Source organism: Callithrix jacchus, chromosome 1 (assembly GCF_049354715.1).
Source record: "Callithrix jacchus isolate 240 chromosome 1, calJac240_pri, whole genome shotgun sequence".
NCBI classification, from domain to species: domain Eukaryota; kingdom Metazoa; phylum Chordata; class Mammalia; order Primates; family Cebidae; genus Callithrix; species Callithrix jacchus.
Genome location: NC_133502.1, coordinates 160039697 through 160054489, shown reverse-complemented (window position 1 = coordinate 160054489; position 14793 = coordinate 160039697). Strand labels below are relative to the sequence as shown.

The window sequence follows — 14793 nt, the reverse complement described above, 5'->3', positions numbered from 1 at the left end:
CCCAGAAATAAATTCGGTATTTATTATGGGATGTGACAAGTATTACAACAGAGATATATGGTAGTGGCGCAAAGGATGGAGACTATTATCCTTAAGATGAATATGTTTTTTAAAAAATAAGTAAAAGTTTGTCAAGTAGATACAGTATAAAAGAGTATTCTAGGCAGAATTAAGAGCCCAGAGGAATGAACCAATGGATATGTTGCCAGCAGTTCCATACGGCTAGATTGAAGAGGACAAGTAGAAGGTAACAGGAGCTAAAGCCTGGAGAAACAAGAAAGAGCCAACTCATGGAAAGCCCTTTAAGCCACACAAAAGAATTTCAGGGATGCTATTGGATTACATTTATTTTTCAAAAGGTTAATTCTGATGGCAATATAGAGAGTGAGTGGGAGGTCTGAAGATGAGGAGGCAGAAAGAACATAAGTCAGTCTCTAAGTTGCCCATTAGTCTAGCAATTTTAATATAAAAGTAGAATTAATATGCACATACATATAAAACTTGAACATAAACATTAATTTTTTTAATTTATTATTTTATTTGTTAGCCAAATATTCATTAAACACCTGATCTACATGAGTTACCACTGTCAGGTCCTCTAGCGCACTAATTTACAAAATTCTGTGCAGCAGAATCACATGGATAGCTTTTAAGACATAGAAATAATTAGGACACAATCTAGATGTACTGAATATGAAACTTCAAGGATGAATCTATATTTAAAACTGCCCTTAGTGAGTGTGAATTAGGCACTGCTGTTTTAGCAGCTATATGAATTAAATATGTATAAATATAAATGCCACATTCTACCCCCAAAGAGCTTATAGGCTAAGTGATATACATAAATAAGCAGATATCAAGTACAAACATTATATAGATAAAATACCAAGAAAATTCCACTTAAGTAGCATTTCAACAAGACTTGCAATGTAAATATAGATACAGGGATTAAGGAAGAGTGTGATAGCATTCAACAAGCCAGGAGGCAGGAAAGAATAGAATATATATTCAGCAAGTATGTAACATATATTAATGTATATATATGCAGCTTAAAAAGAGCTATGTGTTACATATTTTTAAACTTCACTCAGTTTTAAATTTTTTTATTAGTTTTTATTAGTCAGTATTTTTGATCAAAATCAGAAAACAAAGGAAATTTTAACTGTCTCTGCTTTGACTTATTTTCTTTCAGTCTTTTTACCATGGAGTTTCTTATAAAACAAAGACTTAGGCAATTTTCTTCTAATTTTGCTTTAATAGGATATTTGTCAAAGGCAAAAGATACCTACAAGAGCATTTTAGGCCCCTATTTGGGTGACATTTGGAGACAGCTGCAGATCGTACAGTTTATTAGGGGGAAAAAGCCTGAAACCAACTACAAGATACAAGAATTGCAATGTCAGATACAAAGTTGGATGCAATGTCAACAGCAAGTTAAGGTTAAGTATTGGAATAAAGCAGGTAAAATAATCAGTTAAAATAAAGAATTGGATGTAATATACATTTTTTGCATTTAACTTTGAAGTAATGAAGTGGTTTATACTACTTAGCCCCTTGAAGGTTTAGTCCTTGAATAAGATAACAGAATCAGACCCATAGAAAGGATGATTTGCATCATTATTCATGTCTCAAATTTAAACATACTTTACCAGTTGGGCAACATAGTAATACCTTGTCTCTATTAAAAAAAATTTTTTTTTAATTAGCCAGGCATGGGTGTGCACCTGTAGTTCCACCTACTAGAGAGGCTGAGATGGGAGGATCTCTTGAGCCCAGGAGGTTGAAGCTACAGTGAGCCATGATCGTTCCACTGCATTCCAGCCTGGGCAAAAGAGCAAGACCCTGTCTCTAAATAAATAAATAAATAAACTTTAACTGTTATTATGCATAGTTCTCCTATGGATTAGTTCTCCAATTGTCTGGTACTTATATAAGTCCATGAACATATACATAATAATAGAATTACAATGATTATTTTATTTAAAATACTGAGCCAGTATTTATTTTAAATATTTATATAAGTCCATGAACATATAATAGAACTACAATGATTTATTGATTTTATTTTTATTTTTTTTATTTCAAATACTGAGCCAGAATCTCATATGATTCCACCAAAACAAACATTTAGTTTATGCCTTGGATTATATTCATAATTATTTGCCACCCTACATCAAGATTGCATTAATGAAGTTTTAACAGAAAATGCTTTAAAAAATCTTATCAAGCAGAAAAGCATTTTAAAATGGTTTACACTAAAAATCTGGACATAAATTTATGTGGTCTTTTTCTCATTTTTCACTCTGTGCTTCCTGTATCTTTAACCTCAATTTTATAGTTTCTTGGGTAATAACTTTCTTCAGTCATTAAAATAATTTAATCTAAGTGAGAAATTTGAAATTGAAACTGATTTGTTCTCCCCACCTCTCCCCCACAAAACTGTAATGGTAAGTAGTAAAATATAGCATCAGATCACTGGTTTTCTCCAACAAATTTAAACTTGTGTGGGTTGAATTTAACACTAACAGAGACAACCTACGTATTGATAGTCACATATGTGGGGATACTTGAAGAATGCTAAGAATGCCCTACCCCAAACTACTTTCTTCACTGATATTTGATCTTGCCAGAATATATATATATATATATATATATATATATATATATATATATATATATTCGTGTTCAAGTATTGACATATTTTACAACAGAAATATTTGCTTTGTAATTTTATTGTCATTAGTTTCATAGAACCAATTAAAGTTTGTTATTTTGTCACTGATCAAAACTGTGAAAAAGAATAATCATTCACATATATATAAAATTTTTATTTTTGACTAGGTACTGATTATAATAAGAATGGACTCAGATGGTGAAAAACATTTACTCATTAAAATTCTTAACAAAATAGAAGGTAGGCAGTTTTAAATTATGCTTCATTTGATAACAAATGCTTGAAATTATAAAAATGTATTGATCTAACCAGCTTTTAAAATTAATTACAAAATTAATATACCATAAAATTCACCCTTGGAAAGTGTGTAACTCATTGGGATCTAACCAGCTTTTAAATCAGACTGAACTATAAGTTTGCAGTATATATATACTACAATGTGTTTATATGTATTTATTATAACTAATAACTGATACCTTTTATTGATTGCCTGCCGGTTGCTAAATATTAGCTACTTATAACTCTATGAATAGGTTTTATTAACTCAGTTTTACAAATAAAGAAACTAAAGTTCATGCTAAAGATGATGTAGCCTGCCATACCTCACAGGTATTTAGGGAATCAGTATTCAAACTTAGGATTCTCTTGTTTTAGTATCATTCTTCAACTCCCAATTCTTCAGTTCTCTAGTCTGTTTTCCTCACTCACTACACTTTTCTACCCACTACTGCTCCTTCTGTCAACCTTTTCCACTTTGTGTTGTAGAATCCATTGCATGTTATGCAAACTCTTCTCATTCTTCATCTCCTTTGTCTAACTGAAACCCAACTTTCCCCACATGATACTACTTCCTCTCATATAAAAGCTGATCATTTTCTCTACATATATATATACCTCATAGAGATTAGAAAGCCATTTCTTGCTTTCCATTATCATTTTCAAAGCATTATTCCTCTACCCTTTGAGGCTGTGCCGTATTGCCATGCTATTCTCTACCACTCATCATCTACTAACTACCTGGTTGTTTCCTGTCATCCACGGACAGTTGTGTTCCTAGCTCATGATATTCTTTACATTTCTAGTCCTGTGATTATTCTAGGTATCTTTAATGTTTCTAACATGAATTATTCATTCCATACCCTGGCTTTATAGTTTCACTGGCCTCCACAACAAAAATTATATTCATCTTCAGTTCCTTGGCTATGATATGGAACTTGTGATAATGCAGCTTTGGATACCATCTCCTCCTGCAGTCTCAAGCACTTTGCTCCATCAGTTACTTCCTAGCCCAACCTTTCTCTCTAATGACTCTTGTCCTTAATGTTTAAGCCCTTCAGTCTTAAAAATAAAATAAAATACAACCATCAACCTATGTCTTCCCTCTATAAGCTGCATCTTTTGCCATCTTCATCTCCTAAAATAGTCCTTTACTCTTACCTTACCAAACTGTTTATCATGCTGTTTCATATTCTGTACTCTATGCCTTTACACCTCCTGTTCCAGCTATGAGAATAGCTCTTCCTCCTTCTTTAGGAAGATAACTCCTACACATTCTTTAAATATTAATTAGAACATTTGTTCAGGAAGTCTTGATTTAAATGCTTTTCCTCTGTGCTCTCAGGGCATTATGTGCATACTTCTGAGGCATTATGTGCATACTTCAGATCATACTGGTGCTCAGGAAAATTCCTACAACATAGAAGGCACTCGATAAAAATTTATTGAACAAATGAATGTGCCAATGAGTACCCCTCTATATACCTAGTACATACTGAAACTAGTGAAGAAGATTGAACTGAAATATACAAATAAAGCAACATATATCTGCTCACAGGTGCAGGACGTAAAGTTAACTAATATTTTAAATTATAGTAATGTGAGGATGGAAAAGTCTTTCAAGCAGAACCTTACAAGGTGCTATTTCTTGATGAAGTTATCATATATCCAGAGTCCAGATTTGTAAACTTGGATCTTATTTCATTTAGTTTTCCAATCCTGGGAAAATGAGTTTGTATCCACCAAATTCATAACATCCTTACTAGTGCTAAAATGTTAGTGCAATAGTTAACAATTATGGGGCTGAGACTACCACAGTTATCTGTTATCAGGGTAATTAGAAACATTTTTTTTTAATCAGGAAAGTGCTGAGCAATGTTTGCACTATAAAAGAAAGGGCGCTGGTAACCAAAGGAGTGTTTTTGTGAAGAACCTGAGGAAATATGCCTGCTCCACAGAGAAGAATATTTAAACCTACTTAGTGGGACACCTTCTCTTTTGATGTTACTGAAGACATATTGACAGATTTTTTATTTTTAGATTTTATGGGTACATAGTAGGTGTATAAATTTATGGGGTATATGAGATGTTTTGATACAGACATGCAATGTGAAATAAGCACATTATGGAGAATGGAGTATCCATCCTCTCAAGCATTTATCCTTTGAGTTACAAACGACTCAGTTGCACTCTTTATTTTCAAATTTACTATTAAGTTATCATTGACTGTAGTCATCCTTATTGACAGATTATTACTCTGTATTGCTTATCTAGGTTTCATGCTGAATTCCCATGTCTCTTTTGGCATTCAGGATTATGTAATCGCCGATCTCGTTAGCTTCATTTCAACAAGGTCTACTGACACAAAAATTTTGAATCTATAAACTGGAAGATGTTTTTACTCTTTTTCAGGATGGCAATTATCCTGTTTCTGGAAGCTAGGCCTATTTTTTTCGGCTTAGTACTAGAAAGTAAAAATGTAGTTCTGCTTTCTGTATGTTTATAAGATCCAGTAATGCACTCACCAAATAATTAGTATGCTTTGGGATCATAACTAATACAATTATTTAAGCAGATTAGGTTGTTTGTTTGTTTGCTTGTTTTGTTTTTTAAGGCGGAGTTTCACCCTTGTTGCCCAAGCTGGAGTGCAGTGGCACAATCTCAGCTCACGGCAACCTCCACCTCCCAGGTTCAAGTGATTCTCCTGCCTCAGCCTCCCAAGTAGCTGGAATTAATGGCCTGCACCACCATGTCCAGCTAATTTTGTATTTTTTTTAGTAGAGATGGGGTTTTGCCATGTTGGCCAGGCTGGTCTCAAACTATTGACCTCAGGTGATCCACCCACCAGGCATGAGCTACTGTGCCCGGCCAGATTAGCTTTTAAAAAGAAGAATCACCTTATGAATTATAAAAAATAAATAGTACACACTTCTTATCTCTACCAGAACTATTGTCAAGTAAAGTTATATGAAATTATTAACCATTACTCTCATTATTATTATATCACACCTTTGTGAACTTCGTGGTTGAAAAAATACACTAATAGAATATATAATTTGAACTAGAATTAGCTATTGTTGAATCAACTATGTCTACCAAAAATAAAGTGTGTGGATGGGTACAGAATATTTTTAAATTTATTATATTTTGTTTAAACATTAGTAAAATAAGAAATTTAAAGTATAAGAAGCAAGAATGAATCTAAGAAACAGTTCCCAGTAAGTCTTCTGTTTCTAAATACTCAGTAGAAAGAGAATAAAGGCATTCCTATTACACTGAAATACAGTCTCTTATTTAGTTATGTACTTAAATTTTTGGCTAGAGAACAAAGATAAAATCTACCATGATATTTAGCAAAATAAAATTAACTGCACAGGATTGGTGAGGGTTTAATTTGCTTATTAAAATTAAGTTTTTGGCGGGGAGCAGTGGCTCACACCTGTAATCGCAGCACATTGAGAGGCTAAGGTCGGGTGGTATTACTTGAGGTCAGAAGTTCAAGACCAGCCTAACCAACATGCTAAAACCCTGTCTCTACTAAAAATACAAAACTTAGATGGATGTGGTGGCAGGCACTTGTAATCCCAGCTACTTAGTAATCCTACTAAAGCAGGAGAATTCCTTCATCCTAGAAGGTGGAGGTTGCCGTGAGCCAAGATTGCACCATTGCACTCCAGCGTAGGCAATAGAGTGAGCTCCATCTCAAAAAAAAAAAAAAATTAAAAACACAAGTTTTTAATCTATTTTATTATTTTATATAATAAATTTAGAATTTCCATCCTCTACCTATATACACACAAGAGAAATATTGCTTATGGTTCAAACTTTCTGATACGCTAAACTTAGAAAAATAATCTAGCAAATTGCATTTTAAGCAGGTTCCTTATTCACAAATTTTTAATTCATTTTTATGGTAGTAAAATATATGACATACCAAAAATATGTATCTGAACAACACACTGAAAAAATTATTCTTTTTTCCAACAGGTTTAACACTGACTGTCCTTCATTCAAATGAAAGGAAAGATTTTCTGGAATCTGAAGGTGTTTTAAAGGGGTAAAAATTCATTCCTTTCTCCATGAAGAACAAACATACCCGTTTCACAGGAAAAGCAAAATCTTTCTAGAATTTGACTTTAAAAATTTAACAAAATCTGAAATTAATCAATGCCTCTACCCTCTTCCTGAAAAATGCTTTATATAGGGCACTTTAGTTCTGGTCATTGTCCTGTGTATTATATGTTATTAGTGTCCAGAAATTTAATTCAATCTTATTTTAATATCCCCAAATAATAATAAGAATACTGTTGTTGTTAGTACAAAAGCGCCTATTTAAAGTATAGTTTTACCAGTTTTTTTGCTCGGCATTATTTTTTACCTCTTCTTTCTTTGGGATTCTCCTTCTTCCTAAAGTATGTTCTTTAGAAATTCTTTCAGTGAGGAATAAATAAACTGCTAATAATAAATCGACTCTTGAATTGTATAAAACTCTTTATTTTGCCTTATTTTTCATAGGAATTTTTTTTCAAATATTGGGATACAAATAAAAAAAGATGTAAGTCAAATAGAAGCTCATAAAAACTGGACATAGATACTTTTTAACTTCTAGACTGCCCTAGATAGAAAGCAGCAATAGAGAATTTTAATTATAGTAGGTGGTATGTTTTATGAGATTTGAAATGTTTATGTGACTTTATGAGATAGGAAAGCTAAATTTATGATATTTAAGTGTCCATCTTTTTTGTTGTTGTTAAATCATTTATGAAGCCCATTAAGAAAAACAAATCCCATTTCAAAGTTGTCAGATAATATTCTATTATGTAGATTATCTAAGATTAAGACCTTATATTTGTAAGAAAATGAGACTGATTTTTCATTTATTTCTGTTATTGATAGTACTCAGGTAGTAAAATCAGGCTGTCTCCCATTTGAGGATATGAAATAGTCTACAGGTTTTTATATCCTGGTATAAAAATATATGATCATCAATAAGAAAAATATGAAGAAATTAACACAATTGCAGAGCAAATCAACAGAAAATGCACCAGTGCCTTTCCAAGATGAGGCATAGATTAGAGAAGGATAGAACAGCCGAAACAGTCATCTTTTAATAGTCCGAGCAAATAATAACACAAGTATAATGCCATTTTCTTGGCTTTCTTTTGTCTTTAGTACAAGTTCCTGTGTAGTTGTACATAATCAATATATTGGAGCAGATTTCCCCTGGAGTAATTTCTCATTTGTGGTAGAATACAATTATGTGGAAGACTCTTGTTGGACTAAACACTGCAAAGAGTTGAATATTCCTTACACGGCCTTTAAAGTGATTCTTCCAGACACAGTTTTAGAAAGTAAGAATATAAGCCAAAATCCTTTTTTTGTTTTGCTTTATAACAATGAAAATTTTCTATTTTCTGTTTATGATCTGTGGATAAAAATAAGACATTAGAAGCCTTGAGTGACATTAGAAGCCTTGAGTTCAACCTCTAACCCCACCACTATCTGTGGCAGTCCTCTAACTGTCTCTTACCTCATAGTCCTCATTTGTAAAGTAAGCTTTACTAATTATATGTTTTCATTCCTTTATCTAACTTCTAAATTTTACTTATAATAGCACAATTTTATTCCATTTATACCCAATCTTAATCTGATGGCTCGTATACAATAGTATTTTTTATCAATTTTTAGGGGACAATTGCATAATAGTATGCTGATTCAGAAAATTTTAATATGCAACACAGGTTATCTACGAATACTTAGAAAAAGGTCTAAACCACTTCATATATTTCTTTATTTCTTTGTATTTGTCAGTAACACCTCACATGACTAAGATTGTGAATTCTCAGATCAATGTATCTGATACATTTTCAGTGTAAGATGGACTCAATGTGAGAGTGCATCTCTCTCAGTGCTTGTCATAAATTATTTTCTATTCACTTCAAATATGAGTGGGAAGTCTAAATAGATTCTGAGACATTTCAACTCAATTCTAAAAATACGGTCACCATAATGATTTCTTTGGAATTGGAATAATAAATACCTGTTTATGTTTTTTGACTGTTTACCTATTGAGGTATTTATTCTTTTCTTATTGATCTGTAAAATGTTTTCCCTATGGATTACTGCACATAATTCAAAATCTTTATGTAAATCAGTATATTTATATAGTACATGTCCAATATATACTTAAGTGAATAAAGCAAGTTTCAACATTTCAGGTTGAGAGTGACCCTATTTTTTTTTTCTTTTTTTAAGTGAGTGTACATGTGTGAGTATAAGCAAAAAAAAATTGAAAAAAGTCTGGAAATATATACAAAACTCTGTTTTTAGTGTATGGTGGTATTAGTAAACTCTATTAACTTATTTCTAAGTAGGATAGCATGGTTTGTACTTTCTTCTTCTTCAAGCCTGTCTTTATTCTGTTTCTGATTTTTTACACTGAATATCATTTTTATAATACTCCTACTATCCTCATGTTTAGTAAAAAAGAAAGAGCTGGGAAATGAGAATAAAAGAGAAATATTTATAAATTTTCTCCTATTTAGGAAGCACATTGCTGGATAGATTTGGAGGTTTTCTTGTGGAAATTCAGATTCCATATGTGTTTTTTGCATCTGAAGGACTTCTTAATACTCCAGACATACTTCAGCTGCTAGAATCCAAGTAAGTTACTGATTTCACAACTTTAACAAAAGTATATATATATATATATTCTGATAGGCTAAATATTATGCTGTATATGTGACTACATGTCTCTGTGATTTAAACCTGGAATTATATCACAAAAGAATAGTTTTCCAGAGAGTTTGTATCAATTTATACTTCTTTCCCTATACCACACCCTCGTAATTGTTGAATATTATCTTTTTTGGTAATATTTACCAATTTTACAGATAAAAATAATATTTAATTATTGTTTAAATGCATGTTTTACTTGCATTTCTTTTGTTACCAGCAAATATGAACATTTTATATGCTTTTTTCTGTGAATTATGTGTTCATGTCTTTGGGTCATTGATAATATTGAAAATGAGTATTGTTTTGAGAAATTTACTGCCTGGAAAACAGGACTGTGTTTTAAATGAATTCTCAAGGTTTTAGGTCTTTAGATCTAAGGTCATACTAAACATTGGACCTTATAAAATTGTAAAATACTTTATCATAACACACAAATTGTCACAGGAATGTTGGACCTTGGACTGCATATTAAGGAAGGATAATTGTGCTGTTACCTTAGTTCAAATGCAGATGTATGTTCCATGCTTTTAGTTTATATAGTAAGGCTGTGGAGCATTCATAGAAAACTATGAGCTTATAAAAGGTAGTTAAAGGCATAATGGTATGTGCCTGTAGTACCAGCCACTTGGGAAGCCAAGGTGGGAGGTTCGATTGAACCCAGGAATTCAAGGCTGCAGTGAGCAGTGATAACACCACTGCACTCCAGCCTGGGCAACAGAGCTGTCTCTAAAAATAATAACAATATACAGTAATAAAATAAAAAGTGGTTAAAATGTAAGCCATTTTGAAGAAATAAAAAAAAGGAAATTCTGGGAGAACGATCCAAGATGGCCAATCGCTAACATCCCGGGATTGCAGCTCTCAGGGAAGGTGCGGAGAACTAGAGGACGCCACACTTTCAGACAAAGTCTGGTCGCTCACGAAGCAGAAGATCCCCCAGTGGTGGAAACACACGAGTCGCCAGCGCGACTCTCGTGGTCGGCGCAGCGGTTCCGCCAGCACCTCGAGGCGGCAGCGCTCCGCGCAGAGTAAACAGGAACGGTTCCCCTTCTGACCAAGGTTTGGAGCCCAGGGAAGGCAGAGTCACTTACTATGGAAGCCCGACAGGAGAATCCTGGGCAGAAAAGCACCATCAGTTTTAACGCCGCTGCTCTGGCCCTGGGAACTAACAACCTGGACGTCCACTCAAGAGACCTAATCTGAAAGTTGGTAATTTCAAAGACGACAGGAGGATAAATTTACAATGACGGGAAGAAACCAGCGTAAAAAAGCTGAGAATACTCAAAGTCAGAACGCCTCTCCCTCTAAAGATGATCACAGTTCCACATCAACAATGGAACAAGGCTTGATGGAGAACAAGCGCCTCCTGATGACAGAATCACTCTTCAAGGAATGGATAATAACAAACTTCGGTGAGTTAAAAGAACATGTTGTAGCCCAACGTAAAGAAACTAGGAACTTTGACAAAAGGCTTGATGAAATCCTATTGAGAATAGACAACTTAGAGAGGAGTATGAGTGAATTAATGGAACTGAAGAATACAATACAAGCAGAATTGTTGTATACAAGAATACAATACTTGAAGAATTGTTCAAGCAGAAGAAGGGATATCAGAGGTCAAAGTCCAACTTAATGAAATAAAACGTGAAGAAAAGATTAGAGAAAAAAGGATAAAAAGGAATGAGCAAAGTCTCCAAGAAATGTGGGACTATGTGAAAAGACCAAATTTACGTTTGATAGGTGTACCTGAATGCGACGGAGAGAATGAATCCAAGCTGGAAAATACCCCTCAGGATATTATTCAGGAAAATTTTCCTAAACTAGCAAAGCAGGTCAACATTCAACCCCAGGTAATATAGAGAACACCACAAAGATATTCCTCAAGAAGAGCAACCCCAAGGCACATAATCGTTAGATTCACCAGGGTTGAAACGAAGGAGAAGATACTAAGGGCAGCCAGAGAGAAAGGTCAGATTACCCACAAAGGCAAGCCTATCAGACTTACAGCAGATCTCTCGGCAGAAACTCTACAGGCCAGAAGAGAGTGGGGGCCAATATTCAACATCCTCAAAGAACAGAACCTTCAGCCCAGAATTTCATATCCAGCCAAACTAAGCTTCACAACTGAAGGAAAAATAAAATCTTTTATGAACAAGCAAGAACTCAGAGATTTTATTACCACCAGGCCTGCTTTACAAGAGCTTCTGAAAGAAGCATTACACACAGAAAGAAACAACCAGTATTAGCCTTTCTAAAAATACACCAAAAAGTAAAGAGCACCAACATAAAGAAGAATTTACACCAACAAATGGATAAAACAGCCAGTTAACATCAAATGGCAGTAACCCTAAATTTAAATTGACTGAATTCCCAATCAAAAGACACAGCCAAAACCCAACGGCATGTTACATCCAGACCTGTTTCACATGCAAGGATACACAAAGACTCAAAACAAAGGGATGGAGAAAGATTTACCAACCAAATGGAGAGCAAAAATAAATAATAAATAAATAAAAAGCAGGAGTTGCAATTCTTGTATCAGATAAAATAGATTTTAAAGCAACAAAGATATAGTGGTAAAAGGATCAATGCAACAACAAGAGCTAACGATCCTAACACCCAGATAGGAGACTTAGATTCAATGAGACAGAAAATTAATAAGGATATCAAGGACTCGAACTCAGATCCAGAACAAGTAAACTTAATAAATATTTATAGAGCTCTCCACTTCAAATACACAAAATATACATTCTTGTCAATACCACATCACACCTACCCATAAGTTTAAATGAAACATTGATTGGCCATTATTAATACCCAATTTTTTTCAAAATAAAGCAATATTTCCATTTACTCTCCCTCTTTCTCTTCCTCTCCTTTACTTACTTTTTTTTTTTTTTTTTCTTTCCTTCTCTCAAAAAAAAAGAAATCAACTTGTAAACCTCTAGATCCAGGTCGGCAATGTCTCTTTCATTGCTTGATTTCCTTTCTTCCCTTCCCTCCCCGCTTCCTCCCTTCCTTCCTTCCTTCATCCCTTCCTTCCTCCCTACCGTCCTTATTCCCTTCCTTCCTGCCTTCCTCCCCCCCCAAAAAAAAAAAAGGAAATTCTGATAAATGCAGAATATTTTAGTCCCATAATGTTTTTATTTCATGAATTATTAAAGAGCTGGAATAAATTGGCTAAAACATTTGTAATAGTGTTATGTGCAGTAACATTTAGCACAATGCCTAAGGCAACACACATCTCAGCTGATTTGTTTTATACACTGAATAAATCATAACTTCATTCTTCAAATTTTATAAAGCGGAACAAATTGGCGTATAAAAGAAGAAGCACAGAAATCCAAATAACATGTAGGAGGATACTACAACTTTTCTTAAATAATTTTTATTAGCATTTCATTTTTTCACTCAAGAATATTGTATTTTACAGCTATAATATCACACTGGTAGAGAGAGGCTGCAGTGAGTCATTGAAACTCTTTGGAAGTTCAGAGCGTTACATAGTGGTGACAATTGATGAACACACTGCCATAGTTTTGCAGGTAAAATTAGGTAGAAAAATATAAACTAAAATCTATTAAAATATATAGCTATGTAATTCATTCTTATCTTTTCTATAGGAAGCTTAACTATAATCTATTAGTGATTTCTTCTAAATTTTGCAAATGGGCTACAAGTGCTAAAATCGTCGCTGTGGGAAACGACTATTATCAAATTTCTCTGATGCCTTACAGTTTTTTTTAACATACTTTAAGAAGATAGGGCAAATAAAGAATCTTTAATATTATATATTAACCCATTTTAAGTGTATTTATAGAATAATTTTAGTATTGAAAGCTCTAAAAAAGCAATTTCCAGTCACTTTATTTCTTACAAGGAGATAGTATTTTAATTGATGATTGGTAATATGGAATTTCTAATAATCCATTGCATTTCCAATGTAAATAGGAGTTGTCTCTAAGTAAGCTAGTTTTTAGAGAGAGAATTTCTCTTCAAAAATTCATATAGTTTGGAATTTTTGATGTATAAATTCTTGGCTGAATCTCCCTGATATGTTTGCTTGATTGGAGAACCAACTGCAAAGAAATTAATTTATTGGGGTGGGAGTGGGAGCAGAAACCAGGTTTGATGGTATACAATATAAATATTGCAATATATTAATAGCCAATATGTGTTTTGATAAGCAAATGTTATAAGAATTATATGATAGAGAAACACAACTCTATTAGAGATTTTTAAGAGATAGTGTCTTGCATATTCAAAGTTTTTAAACAATATTTTTCTGTTTGGCAAAACTGTTTGTTTATTTGTGTGTTTGTTTTTAGAGATAGGGTCTCACACCATTGCCTAACCTGGAGTGCAATGACACAATCATAGCTCACTGCAGCCTCCTGGGCTCAAGTGATCCTCCTATCTCAGCCTCCCAAGTAGCTAGTACTACAGGCATGCTCCACCATACCCAGCTAATTTTTTAATTTTTTTGTAGGGACAGTGTTGCACTATGTTGCCCAAGGTGGTCTTGAACTCTTGGCTTCAAGTGATCATCTCACTTCAGCCTCCTAAAGTGCTGGGGTTACAGGCATGAGCTACCGTGGCTGGCTGGCAAAACTGTTGTAATTCAGTTATACAACTTGTTGTTAGAGGAAGGTCATTTTTTGAATTCCTTAATCTATCAAAAATTACTGATGATAAAGGAAAAGGAGATTCTATACCATTAGGTAGAGATTCCCAGAAAGTCCATTAACTGCTGCTTTCTCATCTCCCCTGAATAAGCATGCAGTGCACATTATCTCATAGGTTTTAAACGTATTTTCTATTGCCTTTGGAATGACCAGATCCTAGTCTGGTCATTCCAAAGGCAATACAAAATTGGACTAGTATATGGAGTGCCAAAATAGGGGCACTCCATAGGCTACTTTCTTCATATCTAGGACCTTGGGAGATTCATGAGCCTTCCTTGCTGAAGCTATCACTACGTGTTTTATGTCTACTGTGGCTTTTCCCCTACTACTTCCTGTGTGATTTTAATTTTTCCATGAAATGGAAGCCCATACCCATGCCTCTTTCCAACTTACTTATATGTCATAGATTCTTGAAATATA

At 33.7% G+C, this 14793-nt stretch overlaps 2 protein-coding genes across 4 annotated transcripts in view; one reads left to right on the top strand and one right to left on the bottom strand.

The window, feature by feature from the left end:
• GNG10 (G protein subunit gamma 10) overlaps nt 1-14793 on the bottom strand; it is a 140886-nt gene that overhangs the window by 94647 nt on the left and 31446 nt on the right. The gene's annotated exons all lie outside the window — the stretch shown is intronic.
• Nucleotides 1-14793, top strand: part of SHOC1 (shortage in chiasmata 1) — a 106196-nt gene that overhangs the window by 77088 nt on the left and 14315 nt on the right. For both annotated transcript variants that reach the window (XM_054258891.2, XM_035254650.3), the window contains 6 exons: nt 1261-1439; nt 2842-2914; nt 6938-7007; nt 8123-8301; nt 9496-9613; nt 13122-13233. In XM_054258891.2, the coding sequence (XP_054114866.1) occupies nt 1261-1439; nt 2842-2914; nt 6938-7007; nt 8123-8301; nt 9496-9613; nt 13122-13233 (731 nt within the window). The remainder of the gene's footprint in view (nt 1-1260; nt 1440-2841; nt 2915-6937; nt 7008-8122; nt 8302-9495; nt 9614-13121; nt 13234-14793) is intronic.